General features: G+C 39.2%; 9 protein-coding genes across 9 annotated transcripts; 4 read left to right on the top strand and 5 right to left on the bottom strand. All coding sequences in view use genetic code 12, as the record gives it.

Annotated features, from left to right (window-relative positions):
• Positions 1-389: 389 nt before the first annotated feature.
• DASC09_045800 (uncharacterized protein) lies at positions 390-746 on the bottom strand (the record flags this gene model as incomplete). The annotated part of the gene is made up of 1 exon (XM_064998179.1): positions 390-746. The coding sequence occupies one exon, from the start codon at positions 744-746 to the stop codon at positions 390-392; it is 357 nt and encodes a 118-aa protein (XP_064854251.1).
• A 637-nt stretch (positions 747-1383) lies between these two features.
• On the top strand, positions 1384-2769 carry COX10 (protoheme IX farnesyltransferase; the record flags this gene model as incomplete). The annotated part of the gene is made up of 1 exon (XM_064998178.1): positions 1384-2769. The coding sequence occupies one exon, from the start codon at positions 1384-1386 to the stop codon at positions 2767-2769; it is 1386 nt and encodes a 461-aa protein (XP_064854250.1).
• Positions 2770-3193: 424 nt separating this feature from the next.
• Positions 3194-3529, bottom strand: DASC09_045780 (uncharacterized protein; the record flags this gene model as incomplete). The annotated part of the gene is made up of 1 exon (XM_064998177.1): positions 3194-3529. The coding sequence occupies one exon, from the start codon at positions 3527-3529 to the stop codon at positions 3194-3196; it is 336 nt and encodes a 111-aa protein (XP_064854249.1).
• A 704-nt stretch (positions 3530-4233) lies between these two features.
• DASC09_045770 (uncharacterized protein) lies at positions 4234-6090 on the top strand (the record flags this gene model as incomplete). Its single annotated transcript, XM_064998176.1, has 1 exon — positions 4234-6090. One exon carries the CDS (start codon positions 4234-4236, stop codon positions 6088-6090), a length of 1857 nt encoding a protein of 618 aa, XP_064854248.1.
• A 591-nt stretch (positions 6091-6681) lies between these two features.
• On the top strand, positions 6682-8301 carry ADE4 (amidophosphoribosyltransferase; the record flags this gene model as incomplete). The annotated part of the gene is made up of 1 exon (XM_064998175.1): positions 6682-8301. The coding sequence occupies one exon, from the start codon at positions 6682-6684 to the stop codon at positions 8299-8301; it is 1620 nt and encodes a 539-aa protein (XP_064854247.1).
• A 721-nt stretch (positions 8302-9022) lies between these two features.
• On the bottom strand, positions 9023-9629 carry TMA20 (translation machinery-associated protein 20; the record flags this gene model as incomplete). The annotated part of the gene is made up of 2 exons (XM_064998174.1): positions 9023-9557; positions 9619-9629. The coding sequence occupies 2 exons, from the start codon at positions 9627-9629 to the stop codon at positions 9023-9025; spliced, it is 546 nt and encodes a 181-aa protein (XP_064854246.1).
• A 308-nt stretch (positions 9630-9937) lies between these two features.
• Positions 9938-11587, top strand: LCB2 (serine C-palmitoyltransferase LCB2; the record flags this gene model as incomplete). The annotated part of the gene is made up of 1 exon (XM_064998173.1): positions 9938-11587. One exon carries the CDS (start codon positions 9938-9940, stop codon positions 11585-11587), a length of 1650 nt encoding a protein of 549 aa, XP_064854245.1.
• A 1504-nt stretch (positions 11588-13091) lies between these two features.
• On the bottom strand, positions 13092-13802 carry RCN1 (Rcn1p; the record flags this gene model as incomplete). Its single annotated transcript, XM_064998172.1, has 1 exon — positions 13092-13802. The coding sequence occupies one exon, from the start codon at positions 13800-13802 to the stop codon at positions 13092-13094; it is 711 nt and encodes a 236-aa protein (XP_064854244.1).
• Positions 13803-14180: 378 nt separating this feature from the next.
• Positions 14181-17330, bottom strand: DASC09_045720 (glucan endo-1,3-beta-D-glucosidase; the record flags this gene model as incomplete). The annotated part of the gene is made up of 1 exon (XM_064998171.1): positions 14181-17330. The coding sequence occupies one exon, from the start codon at positions 17328-17330 to the stop codon at positions 14181-14183; it is 3150 nt and encodes a 1049-aa protein (XP_064854243.1).
• Between the last annotated feature and the right edge of the window lie 167 nt (positions 17331-17497).

Genomic DNA, 17497 nt, shown 5'->3' with positions numbered 1-17497 from the left:
GTGAGTAACATAGCATTGCAATATTGTTGCAATGCTGGGGAGGCGGGGGGAGCAGGGGATTGTTTTTCCAGTCAGTCATTAAAATAGCAGAATCATAGAAATAACACAGGTATACTATTGTTATCGGAACACTAGCACCATGCCCAGGTTAAATGGTGATTCTCTTTCTCTCACTTGTCACTGCTTTGAATTGCTACAACATCCTACTCTGTAATTTTATTTATTTAAATAAATACAGTACCATTATAATGTATATTGTGCTATGAGCAAAAAGAAAAAAAGAAGATAAAAAACAAAAAAAAAAAGATAATAATGAATACAGACAATTGGATATAATATTATAACAAGCAAAAGGGGCGGATATGAAATGATTCTCTTTCTATAGTCCATCATGCTTTCTTTCCACCCTTCTTGATCAGAAATTTGTCCATTATCTTTTGCTTAAAAGACGGTGAATTTGCATCATTAACACTGGGTGCCTCGCTATTTGTAACCTTTTCAAAATGGCTAGAATGGGTCAACACTCGGCTCAATTTGCGGCTTAACAACTCTCTTTTTTCAGGACCACCATTTTGATTTGGCGATGGGGATTGTTTGTGATTGAGACCACCAATATCGAAACTGGTCTTGCTAACGTTATCACGGTGATCTACGTTCCCGAGTGGCTCGTAGCTCGAGATGATACTGTCCAAATCGTCCATATTATCATATTCTTTCTGGGGGATTGGGTTTAACTCTGGCGGCATATTTTTTGAAACAATAGGGAATACAAACTTGATTATTTGATGAATATTAGTAAAGAATTGAGAAACAAAGAAAAGAAAAGAAAAGAAAAGACAAGAAAAGACAAGAAAAACTCTTGGGCAGTTATCTATCATATATATTTATTTATTTGCCAACGTTCATGTCAAGATGCACTTATGCAGCCCAACTGTTAGCCGAATTTTCATGACTGGTTTATCTGAGGCATTTCATTTCCCCAGATACGAGAACGATTCTAACGCTGATGTCTACCCAGGCAAAACAACTGCGATAATCATACGCAATAACATATAAACATAATATACAAATATACTCCCCCTCCTCTCTCAAATAACCTTCTTCATAACGACGCTGGTTCGAAGCACCGCGCCGGTCCTCTCACCGGCGGGAAAACTTTTGGTTTTTGGTGGAAAAAAAAAATCATCGGTGTGTGAGTGAGAGAGTTCGATGGTGATTGTTAGAAACCACAGTATCTAGATCACAGAATCTAGTCCCCTCCATAACCTCGCCTCTTCTTGTTCTTTTTTTTTTTCTCTTTTCTCCTTCTCTTTGCATCGATCTATATTTGTTGCTGCTCATTTATCGCTTTTTTTTTTTTTTTTGTCTGGTTGGATTATTATTATGCTGCTTCACCGATTAACCCTAATTCCCCTTCTTCCTGGCCAGCTCATACACAAATCCTCACTGACAATAGGAAGTAGGGTGCTATGTCTCAATATTCAAACCAATCATCGCCGATCTTTCGCCACTTCTAGGCTCCAGAGGACCAAATCGTCGTCGTGTATTGGTGACGATTTCTTTTTGAGAAACAATTTAGATAAAATATTGCCAAACAAATTTGTCATTTCCTGCCAGCCGAAAGAGGACTCGGATCAAGATAATGAAAAGAAGACCACTACTACCCCTTCTCACATTCCTTTCAAGGTGACTCCTAAAATATGCACACCTTCCAACAAACCAATATCGACCAACAAGAAACTTAATGGGTTCTTTGCCCTCACAAAACCAAACCTAACTTTTCTTGTGATGCTATCGTCAATCTGTTCCTACGCCATTGCTCCTTATCCAGGATCGTTCACTTCGCTTGTCTGTTTGACCGTGGGGACTTCTTTATGTTCTGGAGCTGCCAACGCCATCAATATGGCCAGGGAACCTGAGTTTGATCGTAAAATGGTCCGGACCTCCGCCAGACCAGTAGTCACCGGATTAATCTCGACAAAAGAAGCCATGGGCTTTGCCGGAGTCGCAGGAACCCTCGGGGCCTCGATACTTTACCTTGGGGTCAATCCTTTGGTGGCCCAATTGGGGATTGCCAATATCGTGCTTTATGCTTGGACTTATACTTCACTTAAACGGAAACATATCATCAACACCTGGGTCGGGGCGGTGGTTGGGGCGATTCCTCCATTAATGGGGTGGGCTGCTGCCAGCGGTGGGCTGTTATCTTTAGTTGGTGGTGATGCTGGTGCCTGGCTACTTGCTAGTTTGTTATACGCTTGGCAATTCCCTCATTTCAACGCGTTGTCCCACAATATTAGAGATCAATATAAACAAGCTGGTTACGTGATGACGGCGTACGAGAACCCTCGCCTCAATGCTAGAGTGGCGTTACGGTACGCGTTATTAATGTTCCCAATCTGCTTTGGTTTGAGTTATTATGGGATCACCGATTGGTGGTTTGTCGTTGATTCTAGTTTGTTGAACGGGTGGTTATCTTGGGAAGCCATGAAGTTTTGGAAACATCAAAGAAAGATCTATGGAGCAGGATACGTTGGACTGGTGGTGAGTGCCGGGGCCAGCGCTGGGGCACACGCCACAAGACAGGTTATTAAAGAAGCAGACGCCAAATTAGCCAATGCCTATGCAAAGAAGTTGTTTTGGGGTTCGGTTTGGCAATTGCCGGGGATTTTGATTTTGGCGTTGCTCCATAAAAAAGGGATCTGGGATCGTTGGTTTGGAAGTGATGAGAAGAAAGATGATTTAAATAGCGAGAAGGTTTTAAGTTAGACTATATTAATGTAAATAGATGATTATACGGTTGTTATTTTTTTTTTGTATTGCATAGTTTATACGATTTAATTCTTTTATATTGATGTTAAAAAAAAAAAAAAAGACAAATTGGATGGACAATAGAACATCTTATTAGATTAAAAAAAAGAACTTTGGAAGCATTAGAGAGCATAAAATAATGAAATGGGATAAAACGAGGTTAAACTGAAGCGACAAAAATTTTTATCTAAAAGGATAAAATAATGAAAACACATAGAAGCGAAATAAGGAGATAATATATAAAAAAAAAAAAAAAAACACTGGGGTGGGTATCATAAATAATTCCAAAATTGACGAGATTAAGTACACCAATAATAAATTGACAAGGTTATTGGTGGACCTCAATAATAAGTGAAAAGCCAACAAATCTCACCAAGTAAGTTCAAGCGATTCTCTTTTTGGTGAAATGGGTCATCAATTTATTGTGCAATTCTTTACTTTCGACCAATTCGCCAATCATGAAGGCCACAAGCATTCTGACAAAGTTCATTGGGGAGCTCAACAACTTCTTGACGAACTTGATGATCCCATTTTTGGCCTTATTGAAGATATCTGCCAACACTTCCTTGATATGGCGAGGATGCATTTTTTGCATCCCATTCTTGGTCTTATCACGTAAGGCGGTGTAAAAACGGCCATTCTTGACCCAGTTCAACCAAAGGTTACGAAGATGTTCACGGATGGTGGCACGAATACCTGGACTGACGCCGTCTGACATTTTTGTGATTGTTATTGTTGTCTGTTGTAGGTTCACTGATAGATACTTTTGTTTTGGGGGAAGAAATGAATGAGCGACCCAAGAAAATATAACCACCAAATGGGAAAACCAACCAGATTAGCGACTATTCTGTAACAGAAGTTGAGAAATGAACAGGAAAAAGAAAAAAAAAAAAAAGATAAGGAGAAATTTTAGACCCTGTTCTTATTTTTATTCTAAGTTTTTTTTTTTAAAAAAAAAAAATAAAAGTAAATTAAATTAAATTCCAATTTTTGTTTTAGGGACTGCCAATCTTTTTGACTCTGTTGATAATGATGAAAGAAACAGACAGGGAATAATCAGCAAAAGTACACACAATGATTAAGAACACACCCCACACACACACACACACAGTGAGAACACAACAATTATATATATTGGGAAACGAACAGTGAGGGTATTAACCCACCGATTATTTGTATGGCCCTCCCACTCCCAACCAACTTCCACGCGGCAGACGACCCAAGAATTTTTTTGACGGCACTAATTATCATTTAGTCAATGCGTGTAAAGGGAAACATGCACCAAGGTAAAAAAAAATGAAAAAAAAAATAAAAAATAAAAATAAAAATAAAAATTGCCATACGATTTTTGACGGGGCTGGTTGTTGAACTGAAGATTATTACTATTGTTAGAGCAGCAAGGCTTTGACTCACTCACCGGTCATGGAATCCCAATTCACCGGCATCAGGAAGTTCTTGGACGATGAAAACAACCAATCGATGGACCTTGGGTGGTTCAAGAGCGTTGCAAAGTACCTCGAGGAAATCACCATCGTCAACAGAGATCTACGAGCCTCGGTGAAAGACAACACCTCGACGTTATTGGATATCTTGCCAAGCGAGGAATTGCTCCATGACTTAATCTCACAGTTTGGTAATGTCGTGATCATCGATGATGGGAAGTTAAAAACCCTGGTGATCCAATGGCTCAGCAACAACAACAACAACAACAACAACAACAACAACAACAACTCCAATGTCTTGCAATTGTTCATTGATATTATCATTCATCATGATAATTTCGACATCGTGTACCTGGTGGTCAATATTATCAACGATTTGGTCGATGATGACGATAACCTTGATAATAACGTACTGGTGGTCTCGATATTGCTACAATTGAAATTCCCTGAAGCGTTGGTAGGGAAAATCGTCCATTATTCCAATAACAATAACGATAAAGTCACGGAAATTGAAAAGCATGATTTTGTCACCACCGCATCATCATTACTAGTATCCTTAGTGTCTGATGTTTCTATATCCGACGCATCATCGTCCCAAGATTCCTCCAACAACATCTCATTAAGCCAGAATAAAACCTTAGTGAATTATATGATATCCAATGTTTGTATCCCTATAAAACAGAAACCCCAAACATTGACTTTGACCAATCAATACGCCTCGGAATTTTTCGTGAAACTTTCCTTGAGTTTGACGGCGGTTTCTCAAGAATACTCGGCGTTCGGCAAGTTTGTTGACCTCATCAATGCGTTAATCGACAGTAATTATAAAACTGCCAAGTACTCCAACCTCATGGAACTTGTATCGTTGATCATTTTCAAATTCCGTAAACCATCATTATTCCCTCCTAAAAACTCGATCCAAGAGGAATTCTTGTCGAATATTCTTGATTGGTGTCAATTTTTATTCACCGCTCCTGGTAAGACCGCGGTCGATTGTAAACAACAATTTGTCACTGCCGAAGGAATAGATTTGATAGTATTGGTGCTCAAAAACTATTTATCAAAGGAGAGTTATTTACAAAACGAGGAGGCCGAGTTTGAGTATAAACGCTGGGAGAAATTGAGTAAATGGGGTTATATTCGATGTTTTGGTTTGATTTTAAATTTATTAACCCCAACTCAACATTCAATGGCTCCTGCTGTAGGATACACAAATAATGATGATGATGATGATGATGATGAACGAAATGGGGTTTTCCTGGTGACGATTGTTAATTCTTTAATCTCCTCGGGGATATTGAAATATCTCTACAAACCCTTAGGGGTTATCAATGGTAATCTCACATTGACCCTTCTTTTCCCACTCTCGACATCCCTCAAGTCCAAACATCGCCAAGGGCGTGAGTTTCTTGAGAAATGGTTGAAAATCATCATTTGGTTGATTAGTTTGGCGCCATTGGATTCCGATGAACGACAGCGGGTGGTCCACAAACTTATGGAGAATGAGTTATCAAACTTGAAGAAACTTGTTAGCGTCAGAAAATACTTTGTGGGGAAATTATCAACCGATGACCCTCCAGAAGATAAAGAATTGCATTATTTGAAAATCGTCGACAAGGGATGGTCGATAGTGGAATATGTCGATATCATTGTGAATTGGCTCCTAGTGGAGGAACAGTGTCGGATATTAGTTGGTGACCTCATCAATACAAGCACTAGTGAATACTACATTGGAATTGATACTTTAACTAAAGAATTGAGAGAATATTGCGGATCGAATGATGATACAGATGGGCTAAAAGTGGTGGTGAAAGAGTTGCTCGCAGTGGAGATATGAAAATAGTATCTACTTTGAATGCGTGTAATATATATATATGTATATTCTTGATGCTTTGGTATAACCAGTAGATAAAAAGAATAGGAATTAATCATCATCGAAAGACTGGTAAACTTTGTAGCGATAGCCCCTACTCACAAGACATGAAGAAGGATGAACTTTATAATTTGCCTCGCCAACAACAGTATTCAATAAAGATAAAGAAACAGAAAAAAAAAAAAAAAAAAAAAAGAAAAAAAAAAAAAAAAAAAGCATTCCAATAATAATAATATTGAAGAGAACCCCATTCATGTTAGGAAAATCACACTTTCTTTTTCTGCGAGGCAAAAAAATTCCAGGAAAAATTTTTCGCCCTGAGTCACCAATCAGTTTATCTATTTCGAGGAGTTAAGAGCTTTTTTTTTATTTTTTCTTGCAACCTTGACAGATCCTCTCTCCCCCTCTGTTCTCTTCTCTTCTTGATTCTTGCGTGTGCTTCATTTCTGTTGTATCTGCTACCGTTTCCACTGTATTTGCCCCGAGGAAATCTCTTCTTTTTTTTTTTTCTCACAAACAAAAAAACTCTCACTCATTGCTCCTTTTTAATCAAAGATGTGCGGTATTGTCGGTATTGTTCTCGGTGACCAGACCCAATTGGCCTCGCCAGAACTTTTCAACGCCTCAATGATCCTCCAGCACAGAGGTCAGGATGCTGCTGGGATGGTGACCAACGGTAATGGGGGTCGTTTGTACCAGTGTAAAGGTAACGGGATGGCTCGCGATGTCTTCACCCAAAAGAGAATGACCGGGTTGATTGGCAACATGGGGATTGCCCATCTTCGTTATCCAACCGCCGGCTCTTCGGCCAACAGTGAAGCCCAACCATTCTACGTGAATAGTCCGTATGGGATCACCCTTTCTCACAATGGTAACTTGGTCAATGGGAGTTACCTCAAAGAATACTTGGACAAAGAAGTCCATCGTCACATCAACACCGACAGTGATTCGGAATTGTTGTTGAACATCTTTGCCGCCAAGTTGCAGAATTACAACAAGGCCAGAGTCAACAACGAAGATATCTTCAACGCTCTCAAAGGGGTGTACCAAGAATGTCGTGGGGCCTACGCTTGTACCGGGATGATTGCTGGGTACTGTGTGTTTGGTTTCAGAGACCCTCATGGTATTAGACCATTGTTGTTTGGCGAAAGAACTCATCCAGAAACCGGGGTCAAAGATTACATGCTTGCTTCGGAATCCATTGCTTTGGAAGCCGCGGGTTTCACCAACTTGCGTGATTTCAAGCCTGGTGAAGCGGTGATTATTCCAAGAGATACCATGGTCCCAGAGTTCCGTCAAGTTGTCCCTGCGAAAACTTTCACTCCAGATATCTTTGAATACGTTTATTTTGCCAGAACTGACTCGATTCTCGATGGGGTTTCCGTGTACCGTTCACGTATCAAGATGGGGGAAAAGTTGGCCCAAAATATCAATCGTCAATTTGGTGGTCTCGCCAAAGAAAACATCGACGTGGTGATTCCTGTCCCAGATACCGCCCGTCATTCGGCCCTTGCTTGTGCTGGAGAATTGGGGATCCCTTACAGAGAAGGGTTCAACAAGAACCGTTATATTGGTAGAACCTTCATCATGCCAGACCAAAAAGAACGTGTTTCCTCGGTACGTCGTAAACTTAACGCGATGAGTCTTGAATTCAAAGACCGTAACGTCTTGCTTGTCGATGATTCGATCGTCAGAGGGACCACCTCGAAAGAAATTGTCCAGATGGCTAGAGAAGCCGGGGCTAAAAAAGTGTTTTTTGCTTCTTGTGCCCCACCAATTAGATTCAACCATATTTATGGGATTGATTTGGCCGACACTAGAGCCCTTGTGGCTTATAACCGTGACGATGAACAAGTTTCTAAAGAGATCCATGCCGATAGGGTTTTCTACCAAGATTTGGAAGATTTGAAAGAAGCTTGTAAATACGCGGGAGTCGACGATTTTGAAGTCGGGGTGTTCACCGGGAAATACATTACCGGGGTCGAAGACCGTTATTTGCAAGAATTGGAAAAAGTCAGAGCCCAGAATCAAAGAATCAAAGAAATTGCTGCTCGTAGAGAAGCCGCTGAAGCCGCAGGGGAATCTACTGCCATTGGATTTGATGATGTTATGGATGTTAGTGCTAAGGCTGCCGATACTGATATTGGGTTGTATAATGTGGGTGATTATCAATAGACTGTGTGTATAACCAAAAAAAAAAAAAAAAACAGGGAAGAAGAAGATTGTTGTTTGCATTTCCATGAATATGCTGATATTCTAATGCTGAATTTTTTTTTTGATTGTTTTTTTTATTGTTCTTTTAAATTATTATTATTATTTTTTTATTATTATTTTTATTATTACTATTATTATTATTTTTTTCTCTATGTGTATTTAGGTTGTCTCTTTTTTTTTTTTTTCTTTGTTTCTGTTTCTTTTGATAGAATTTATTTGATTCTCTATAATATCAAGTTCAGTTTATGTTACGTTTTCTTTCTTCATTATTGTCATTTTATTGTCTGTGGGCAGGATTTTTTTTTTTTTTCTTTTTAAGTTGAATATTGGTTTGGTGGGATTGGTTGTAGAAGCTAACTTGATTCGTACTGTATTGGAAATTTCACCTTTTGCATTTTGTTTGTGCTATTTCAATGAGATAGAAATTTTGGAATTCCATTATAATTATGATGATATGATAATAATAATAATAATAATAATAATAATGACATTCCGAGGAAAATACACCATCACCAAAAAAATCAGGTTGATAAAAGAATGAATTTACAGCCCAAACAGAAATTTCAATAATCAAATAACGAATAATAAAATCATTCTATATTATATTGATACATAAATTTTAGAGTACTATCATGAATCCACATTACACATCGTCCCCCAAAAAAAAAAAAAAAAATCTATTTCACATCAATGACAAGTTCCACAATCCATCACCCAAGTAGTGGATCAACTCAATACCAATTCCTTTATTCAAGTTCTTGATGTCTTGGACATCCATCACCAATTTCCCCACGGCCAATGCGTTTTCTTTTCCCTCGGCTTTGACAATTACCACATCATCCTTGTGCAATTCGTCGCCTTCTGGCAATTGAGCCCCTTTCGAAGTGAGCCCAGGACACATGATGTTGGCTCCACCAAGTACGAATTTGATGGCCCCTCTATCGACTTGAACGGTGTGGAATAGCTGGGGGTATTTGTGAACCACATGAAGCGATGGGAAAAGTTCATCCTTGATTTGGTACACCACCACGGTGTCGTCGATGGCATAGAGCGAGATCTTTTCTTCACACTTGATGTGGATCATCTGGGACTTCTTGGGTATGATATCATCGATCACCGGGTTGAGCAATGGGAATTGTTCTGCGAATTTCGATTTGAGGCCTCGTTGTACCGATGATTTGATGTTTGATTTGGTGTGGATGTCTTCCTTGGTGAATCTGTGAGAGGTTAGTAAATAAAGCAATACAATAACAAACACGGTAAAAAATTGCTACCTACTTCTTGAACATCTTTGAGTGTGGAGATTAATAATAATAATAATAATAATAATAATAATATAAAAATAATAACAATAATAACAATAATCAAGAAACCCCAAAGAGAAGAAGACGAAGATGAAGATGGAAAAAAAAAAAAATAAGTCAGGTGCCACAAAAATTCGGGAAGGAAGAAAAAAAAAATTGGTGACAAAAGTAAAAAAAAAAAAAGACAACAAATCATCCTTAAATCACCTTCCAGTCCATTCCTGTTATTCGAAAACATTTTTTGGATTCGCACACAACAGACAGACAGACAGACAGACAGATAAATAAAGAGAATGGATCTGTCGAAATACACATTGACCTTACCTAAATACATCCCCAACAAAGGGCTTTCCCAGGATGAACAGCGGGAAAAGGAATTCGGGTCGCTAGAATCACCAGAGTTCCTTTATGTTTCTGAACACGAACCAAACACCCCGTACCTCGTCGAGCCTTTGGAGGAACCTTCGTACTTCACCATTCTCTTGACCCATCTTAACTTCCTTATTTTGATCATTGTTGGTAACTTCAAGGATTTCTTTGGGACATTCTTCGATAAGAAGCAGTTTGAAGACGTGATTGAAAAAGATGGGTACGCCCCATACTATCTGCGTCTTGAATCGTTTTACGTCAGAAGAATGAAACGGAAGATCGATGACAATTTCTCCATTCCTACCACTGGGGTCCCGGGAAGATACATCACCTGCTACGACCGTCATTCCGATGATTATAACCAAACTTTGAAGTACACTGGGTCGGTGACCAATTGTTTGAACTTTGCCAGTTACAATTACTTGGGATTTGCACAATCCGTGGGGATTTGTACTGACGATGCTTTGGTGACCCTTCGCAAATACGGTACTGGAGCTGGGGCCCCTCGTCATCAAGGAGGAACCACCGATAAACACGCGGAATTGGAAAAACTCGTGGCAAAATTTGTCGGCAAGGACGACTCGTTAATCTTCTCTCAAGGGTTCAGTACCAATGCCAATTTGTTCGACAGTTTCTTGGATTCCGAATGTCTTGTGATTTCTGACGAATTGAACCATTCGTCCATCAGAACTGGGCTCAGAATTTCCGGGGTCACCATTAAACGTTTCCCTCATAATAACATGGCGAAATTGGAAAAAATCATCAGAACCAGCATTTCCCAAGGGCTTCCAAGAACTCATAAACCTTGGAAGAAGATCATTGTTTGTGTTGAAGGGTTGTATTCTATGGAAGGGACGATGTGCCCACTTCCTCAGCTTGTGGATCTTAGAGATAAGTACGGGTTTTACCTTTTTGTCGATGAAGCGCATTCTATTGGGGCCATGGGACCAAACGGCCGTGGAGTTTGTGATTATTTCAACATTGACCCTTCAAGAATCGATATTCTTATGGGAACCTTTACCAAATCATTTGGTGCTGCTGGTGGGTACGTTGCCGCTGAACAACATATCATTGATCGTCTTAGACTCGATTTGACCGCCCCGGTGTATTCGGAATCGATTTCTCCGGTAATTGTCTCGCAGATTTTGACCTCAATGAAAATCATTATGGGAGAACTCAATCCTGGTGAAGGGAAGGAAAGAATTCAACGTATTGCCTTCAATTCCCGTTACTTGCGTGCTGGTTTGAAGAAATTGGGGTTCATTGCCTTTGGTATGGATGATTCTCCGGTGATCCCATTATTGCTTTATGTTCCAAATAAATTGCCTGCCGTAGCCAGAGCGTTGTACAAGAGAGGAATTGCCGTGGTGATTGTTGGGTACCCTGCCACCCCGATCGACAGTTCGAGAATAAGAATTTGTGTTAGTGCTGCTTTGACGAAAAGTGATTTGGATAAAGTCTTGAGAGAACTTGATTTCATTGGGGACAAGATGTATTTCAAGTATGCCAGGGGTAAACATAACATGGAACCATTTACTGATAAACCAAATGCCACTTTGGAAGCCTTCCATTGAATTATGAGCTCTATTTTTCCTGTTTAATTCTAATTTGACCAGTTTCAACTTTCATCTTATTGATCTATTAATGGTTTATTTGATGGTCACCGTTACAACAGTGGTATGTATCGTCGATAATAATATTCCGCTACATTTTACTATACTTTTTTTTGTTCATTTATTTATTTCTTGTCTATCTATGATTGTGTCAAGACAATGTCATGAAATCATCAATCATATTATTGATGAATAATTATTATTTTTGGGGGTTTTTTTTTTCTTTAATGTTTTGCTGTTTTGCAGTAGTTTTGAATCATTTATAATTAATTACCTTCTTTTTCTCTCTGTTAGGAAAATCTACCCCCCATTCCATAAAGTTATAGATAGTATTATTATTATTATAATTCATTATTATCCAATTGTTTTTTTTGTTTTCTGATCCCCATTCTTTATTATTCCTTCTCCGATTAAGCCAATTTTTAATGAGTTACCTTTTATTTTTCTTCTTGCCTTGCTAATAATACATTCATATATTTAATACACCATTATGATACTTCATTGAAAACTTCTGTATTTAATCACTCCTCCGTATTTTATCAACCAATTGGTCATTCCAATCACAAAATCTATACAAACTCACATTTCTTTTAACACTCCACAACGACCACGCTGAAAGACTATTAAAAAAAAGTAATGATTGCCATCATCAGAAAGGGAAATATTTTCCTATTCCCCAACAACCTTGAATCTCCAACCCACCCACCACATAACAATTGAAATAATGTTAAACATCAATGATGTGATCGGCTATCGAGAGCTAGGTGAGGTATATAGTTAATGAACCAGGTTTCTCTCTTTTTGTCTTCCTCTCTTCAAAAAACAAAAAAAAAAAAAACCAATTCGAAGTTTTGCAAAATTCATCCAAAAATTCCCTCTTGGAGATATTCCCGAAAGAATACCGTCCAACGAGGAGGGGTCACGGTTAAAGTTTTCAACCAGCAAAAACACAATCTCGGACGAATCCTCACTGATATGCGTAATGCCCGTGCATAAAGATGAAGAAAAGGAAAACTGAAATCAAGACAGAAGTTGGGCAAAAAGTGGAAAATTTTCTGTGTTTTTATACTCCCCTAGGAAAATAATTATGGTTATGTGCGGTGGTGCATCACATGACTGTTCTCTCTCTCTCTCTCTCTCTCTCACTCCTTCCCGCAAAGGGCTGGTTGTTGTTGTTGTTGTTGTTTTTTGGGATGGTTTGCATCAAAAGGATTAGGGTTCAGCACTCTTCAATAACAAAAGTCCTCCCTCTTTGGTGATTGATCACGATTGCTATTGATCACCAAAGAGGACTTACCAATCTCCATGTCCTTATAGCATTCAGTACAGGGTAACACCAAATATGCACGTGATATATGCGCCCGCCACGTGTGTACCCATCTGCTGGGTCTTCGTGTCGTCTCTGTGTATAAGTGACCACTTATTAACCATACATATATTCATTCCTTATATATCATTGTTTTCTTCATTCCGGTGGTGGCATCAGCACTTTTGTAGGCTTCTTATGTTGTGAATGTACATTCCATAATGATAATTCCTCGTTCTCTGGAGCTTCCAACACAATAATCGGGCTTGTCAACCCTTCACTTTGTAACAACACTTTTTGATCAACCACTCGATGATCATCATCATCATCATCATGCACCACCTTATCATCGGCAGTTTCCTGGGGTTCACATTCTTCTCCCGCATCATCGAACAATCGCTGGATCTTACCATCATCAACCCTTTTATATAATAACTCTCGCAATTCTTCTGGAGAATAGATCAGTCGTTGCTCAGGGGCCTCTTCTGGCATCAGTACCCATCCAGGAGGTGGACTAGGAGGAGGAGAGATAATGAACGTGGTGCCGTGGCTTGGTAAATGAAGGTATTCTCGAGTATCGAACTTGTACCCATCGTCAGTCATGATGAAATCGTCATAATTGTTTTGTGAGGCGTACCCAACTTTGAAACCTGCCAGCTTGAGGATCCCGTATACTCGTTGGCTCAGTTCCAATCGCTCAAAAACCATGATGATCCGCTTGAACAGCTTGAGGATCGAGAACTGGATCGTCTCGGACGCGCTGGTGTGGTTGATTATTTGGTTCTGAAGTGATTTTATCAATTCGGTATCGAGTAATTCATCCTCGGTGAACCCTGTAAGAATCAATGTATTGGTTGGATCGACGCCCATTATATTGAAAGCAAAACACACACACACACACACACACACACACACAGATAACGCAGTGGCAATGTATAGATCCTTAAAATAAAAGATATTTGAATAAATGTCAGCAATTCAATACTGAAGATATATATATATAAGTATCAGATGCAGGGAAAAACTCCCTTTATGGATAAAGGCAAAGAAAAAATCTTGGCCAGGGCAAAAAACCAGAGTGCCGACGAGGCGGTGTCCCCGATAACAATAGCAAAAATAAAAACCTACAATCAATAACTATTATCAATTAATAATATAACAAAAATAATAATAATAAAACGGTATTGCCCCAAAATATTACTAATACACATACAAAAAAAAATTAAAAATTATATATATATATATATATCATGACAACCCCATACACACAGCTAAAGACCAAGTCAACGACTGCCCGTTATCCAATTTCAGGATATCAAATCCGCTTGTAGTGAAATGCCCTAATGCCGCACCTGGATCGAACAATGCTTGATTCAATTTTAACACATGGCCCCAAGGGTCCTCGTTTAAAGATTCCCCCACCAAACAGTCAAATTCAAATGTCGTCCATTCCTCGGCGACATACTGTTGATTCTTGATCAACATCAGGGCAGCAGTGATCGGTAACATTTGTATTCCGTGTATATATTGAACATCGGTACCAAAAAATGTCACGTAGGTCAACTTATTTTCGTACAAAATCCCCGGAACCATATGTGGTGAATATTCTTCAGGGATAACCCCGTTGGACGAATCATTATTAAAGAAATAGTATTGGTTCATCGCTCGTCTCATCACCAATAACATCAATTCTCCTGTAGCTTCCAAACTGTCAGACCCAATGGCTCTCCCCCACATTTTCAACCCCAAGGCAAAGTTCACATCTTCACTGGAACTTTCCTGATTCCGGCCATCTCCGCTGCTGACTAACCCACTAGCAAAAGAATGGCCATGATACCAATCAAACATTCTAAATTGTGGGAAGTATGGGTCGGCAGTTGAAGGGTTAGCAACATCACGGATCAACGATTCTACATAATTTTGGGCCTTTTCGGTGATCCAATTTTTGTTATCGCCTGCCAATTGTGCAGCCACTTCTCCAATCACTGCGGCAGAATGGATGAAATATCCATAATGGAAATAATGATCGTTCATCACCGAATTTCCATAATTCTCGGCCAGTGTGGCCATTGCCGCGATGGTACCAATATTCAAGTATCCAAGAGGATATTTAACACCATAACTATTATTTAAATAACCATCCCAGGCGTCAATTAACCCATCTAGAACGCCAGTAGTGGCGGTGATGTTCCCAAGAATAAAATGCGACACCGCCAACATTTGTGAATATTTATCGAGGATTTTCCCCGCGGTATAGGTATCAATATTCGTCACTAAAGATTTGATATCCCATCCAATATTGGCCATTTCTTCATCTAAAGCGGTTTGAAGGGTTTGTAATTGTGAACTATTGTAAACCACTTCTGAAGCGTTCATCGACATGGGGATCCACCCCGGTTCGTCGCCAACGGTGGCCAGTTCTTGAAATATCACTTTATTGGCCAAAACGCTGGCCATTTTCCCCTTGGTCCCCGAATACATTTCAATACCAGTGAGTGATAAACTATCGGTTAACGAATCTATAAGATGGGGTAATAAAAACACAAGCGCTGGTTTCCCTGAGTTCGTATTGTATTCGAACCCGTACTGATAATCCCCATTATTAACCAGTGCCACAAGGGTAGCATTGATAGGATAAGTTCCATTACATTGATCATAAATGGATTCCACGTCTACCGTATCATTGGAGTAGGTTGTAAGAGATGCCACTTGAACAATCAACCCCTCGGTGGCCCCATTGGTAGCGGTGATCTTAGTCTTATCGTTGTTCAACACCAATTCAATACTCAGTATAGAAATATAAATGATCCATTGGGATCCACTAGTTAATGTGACAATATATTTTCCAATACTAACATTGACCAACTGCGAAAATAATCCTGGGGCAACAATTTCTGGAATCAAGGACGATCCATGATAAATTGCCGTGATCATCCCCATCCCTTGTACCAATGGGAATTCGATGCCACCATTATTATCAGAAGTTTTAATTTCCGCAGTGACCGACATTGCTTGGTATTCATCCATATATAAGAAAACCTCTTGAAAATTCGATGCCCCAATGATCATCGCCGCCGCCATTGTGGGGTTGGAATAAGTAGTAGGTAAATTCCCATCATTGGTATAATCGTATAATCTATCGGAAATATTGACCAACGAAACCCCCATTCCTCCTCTTCCCCCCACCGAAGTTGTATAAAAAAGACTGTAAGGGTATGACCAAACGGTATTGTTTTGGCCATCGAGTAACATATTGGTATAGAATTTGTTCAGTTGAAACTGGGTAGTGTTGGTATTCACATAATCAGGGAACGTAATGTTGATGGTTGTTCTTGGAAAAACTGTTAATGGTTCTGCAGTGGCGATTGGAGAAAATAAAGATCCTGAATAGTCAATTTTTGGGATTTGAGTGATAGTCTTATCTGTATATGTAGATATACTTAAGTCAACCATTGAAAGTGAGCCTGATGAAGATGGACTAGTCAAGATGGATGAAGATAATGAGCTGGTAGTTAAAGTAGGAATAGCTGGTGAGCTTGATTTTGAATCTCTAAAACTGGAGCTGACTATCGAACTGCTGCCAATCTTTGAGCTCAAACTGATAGGCAAGGTATGAGAGATTTGAGAAGAATTAAGCACATATCCCCCTGAAGATTCGTAGTATGCACTAGAAGACAGATTTATCAGATGTGAGGTACCATAGTACGTAATAGATGAGGTTGGAGGAGATAGTGTTACTGTATTATATGGGACGCTAGAATAACTAGAAGACGTTGATGCTGATGATAATAATAATAATAAACTTGACGTATTACCATTATCTGTTCCATTATTTGAAGAAGTTTTCACTGGTAATGAAGATATAATGAAAGTCAGAATATTGGGAGATGAAGTGATTGAAATAATATTATCACTTTTGAAACTTGAAAAGCGCATGTTCGTACCAACAGATGAAATCAAAGACGTTATTTCTGACCCCAAATTTGAAGGATTAGCATTTCTAGTCAATAGTGATGGCAAAGACGTAGTAATAGAAGTGGCTGTATCATTCCAATACTCATAGCCTTCACTATTACTATTACTACTACTACTACTACTGGAATACGACGACAGGTCGGTAGATTTTGAGACAATTGTTGTGGTCAATAGACTATTCAAATCAATAGATACTGGACCATTGGATGCATCAGTCAGTCCATCATTAGTAAATATCTCGGTGTCAACGCTAGCAGAAACTAAGGTGACGGTTACCGGTTGGATGGAAGACGACGGGATTGTAGTTGTTGGGGCATTATTGTTGACACCAATGGAGAACTGTGGGCCCACTGAGATCAGAATGGCAGCAATTTTTGGAATAATTAATGATATTGAGAGTATTGATGAATGAGTAAGAGCCATTTCCTTTGGTTTTAATGAGGTGTTTTCGGCATTACCGATTGGAGCACATCAAGGTAAATACCCATGATTATATAATGGCAATAACAGCATCAACTCATCTTTTCACTCCCCGGAGCAAAAGAAGGGTCATGATATATGTATATATATTATCTATTGCGACCTATCAT

The sequence above is a fragment of the Saccharomycopsis crataegensis genome (genome assembly GCF_037102585.1).
Source record: "Saccharomycopsis crataegensis DNA, jcf7180000000084, whole genome shotgun sequence".
Lineage (NCBI taxonomy): Eukaryota > Fungi > Ascomycota > Saccharomycetes > Ascoideales > Saccharomycopsidaceae > Saccharomycopsis > Saccharomycopsis crataegensis.
The sequence above is the reverse complement of the archived record's forward strand: the minus strand, read 5'-3'. Positions and strand labels throughout refer to the sequence as shown.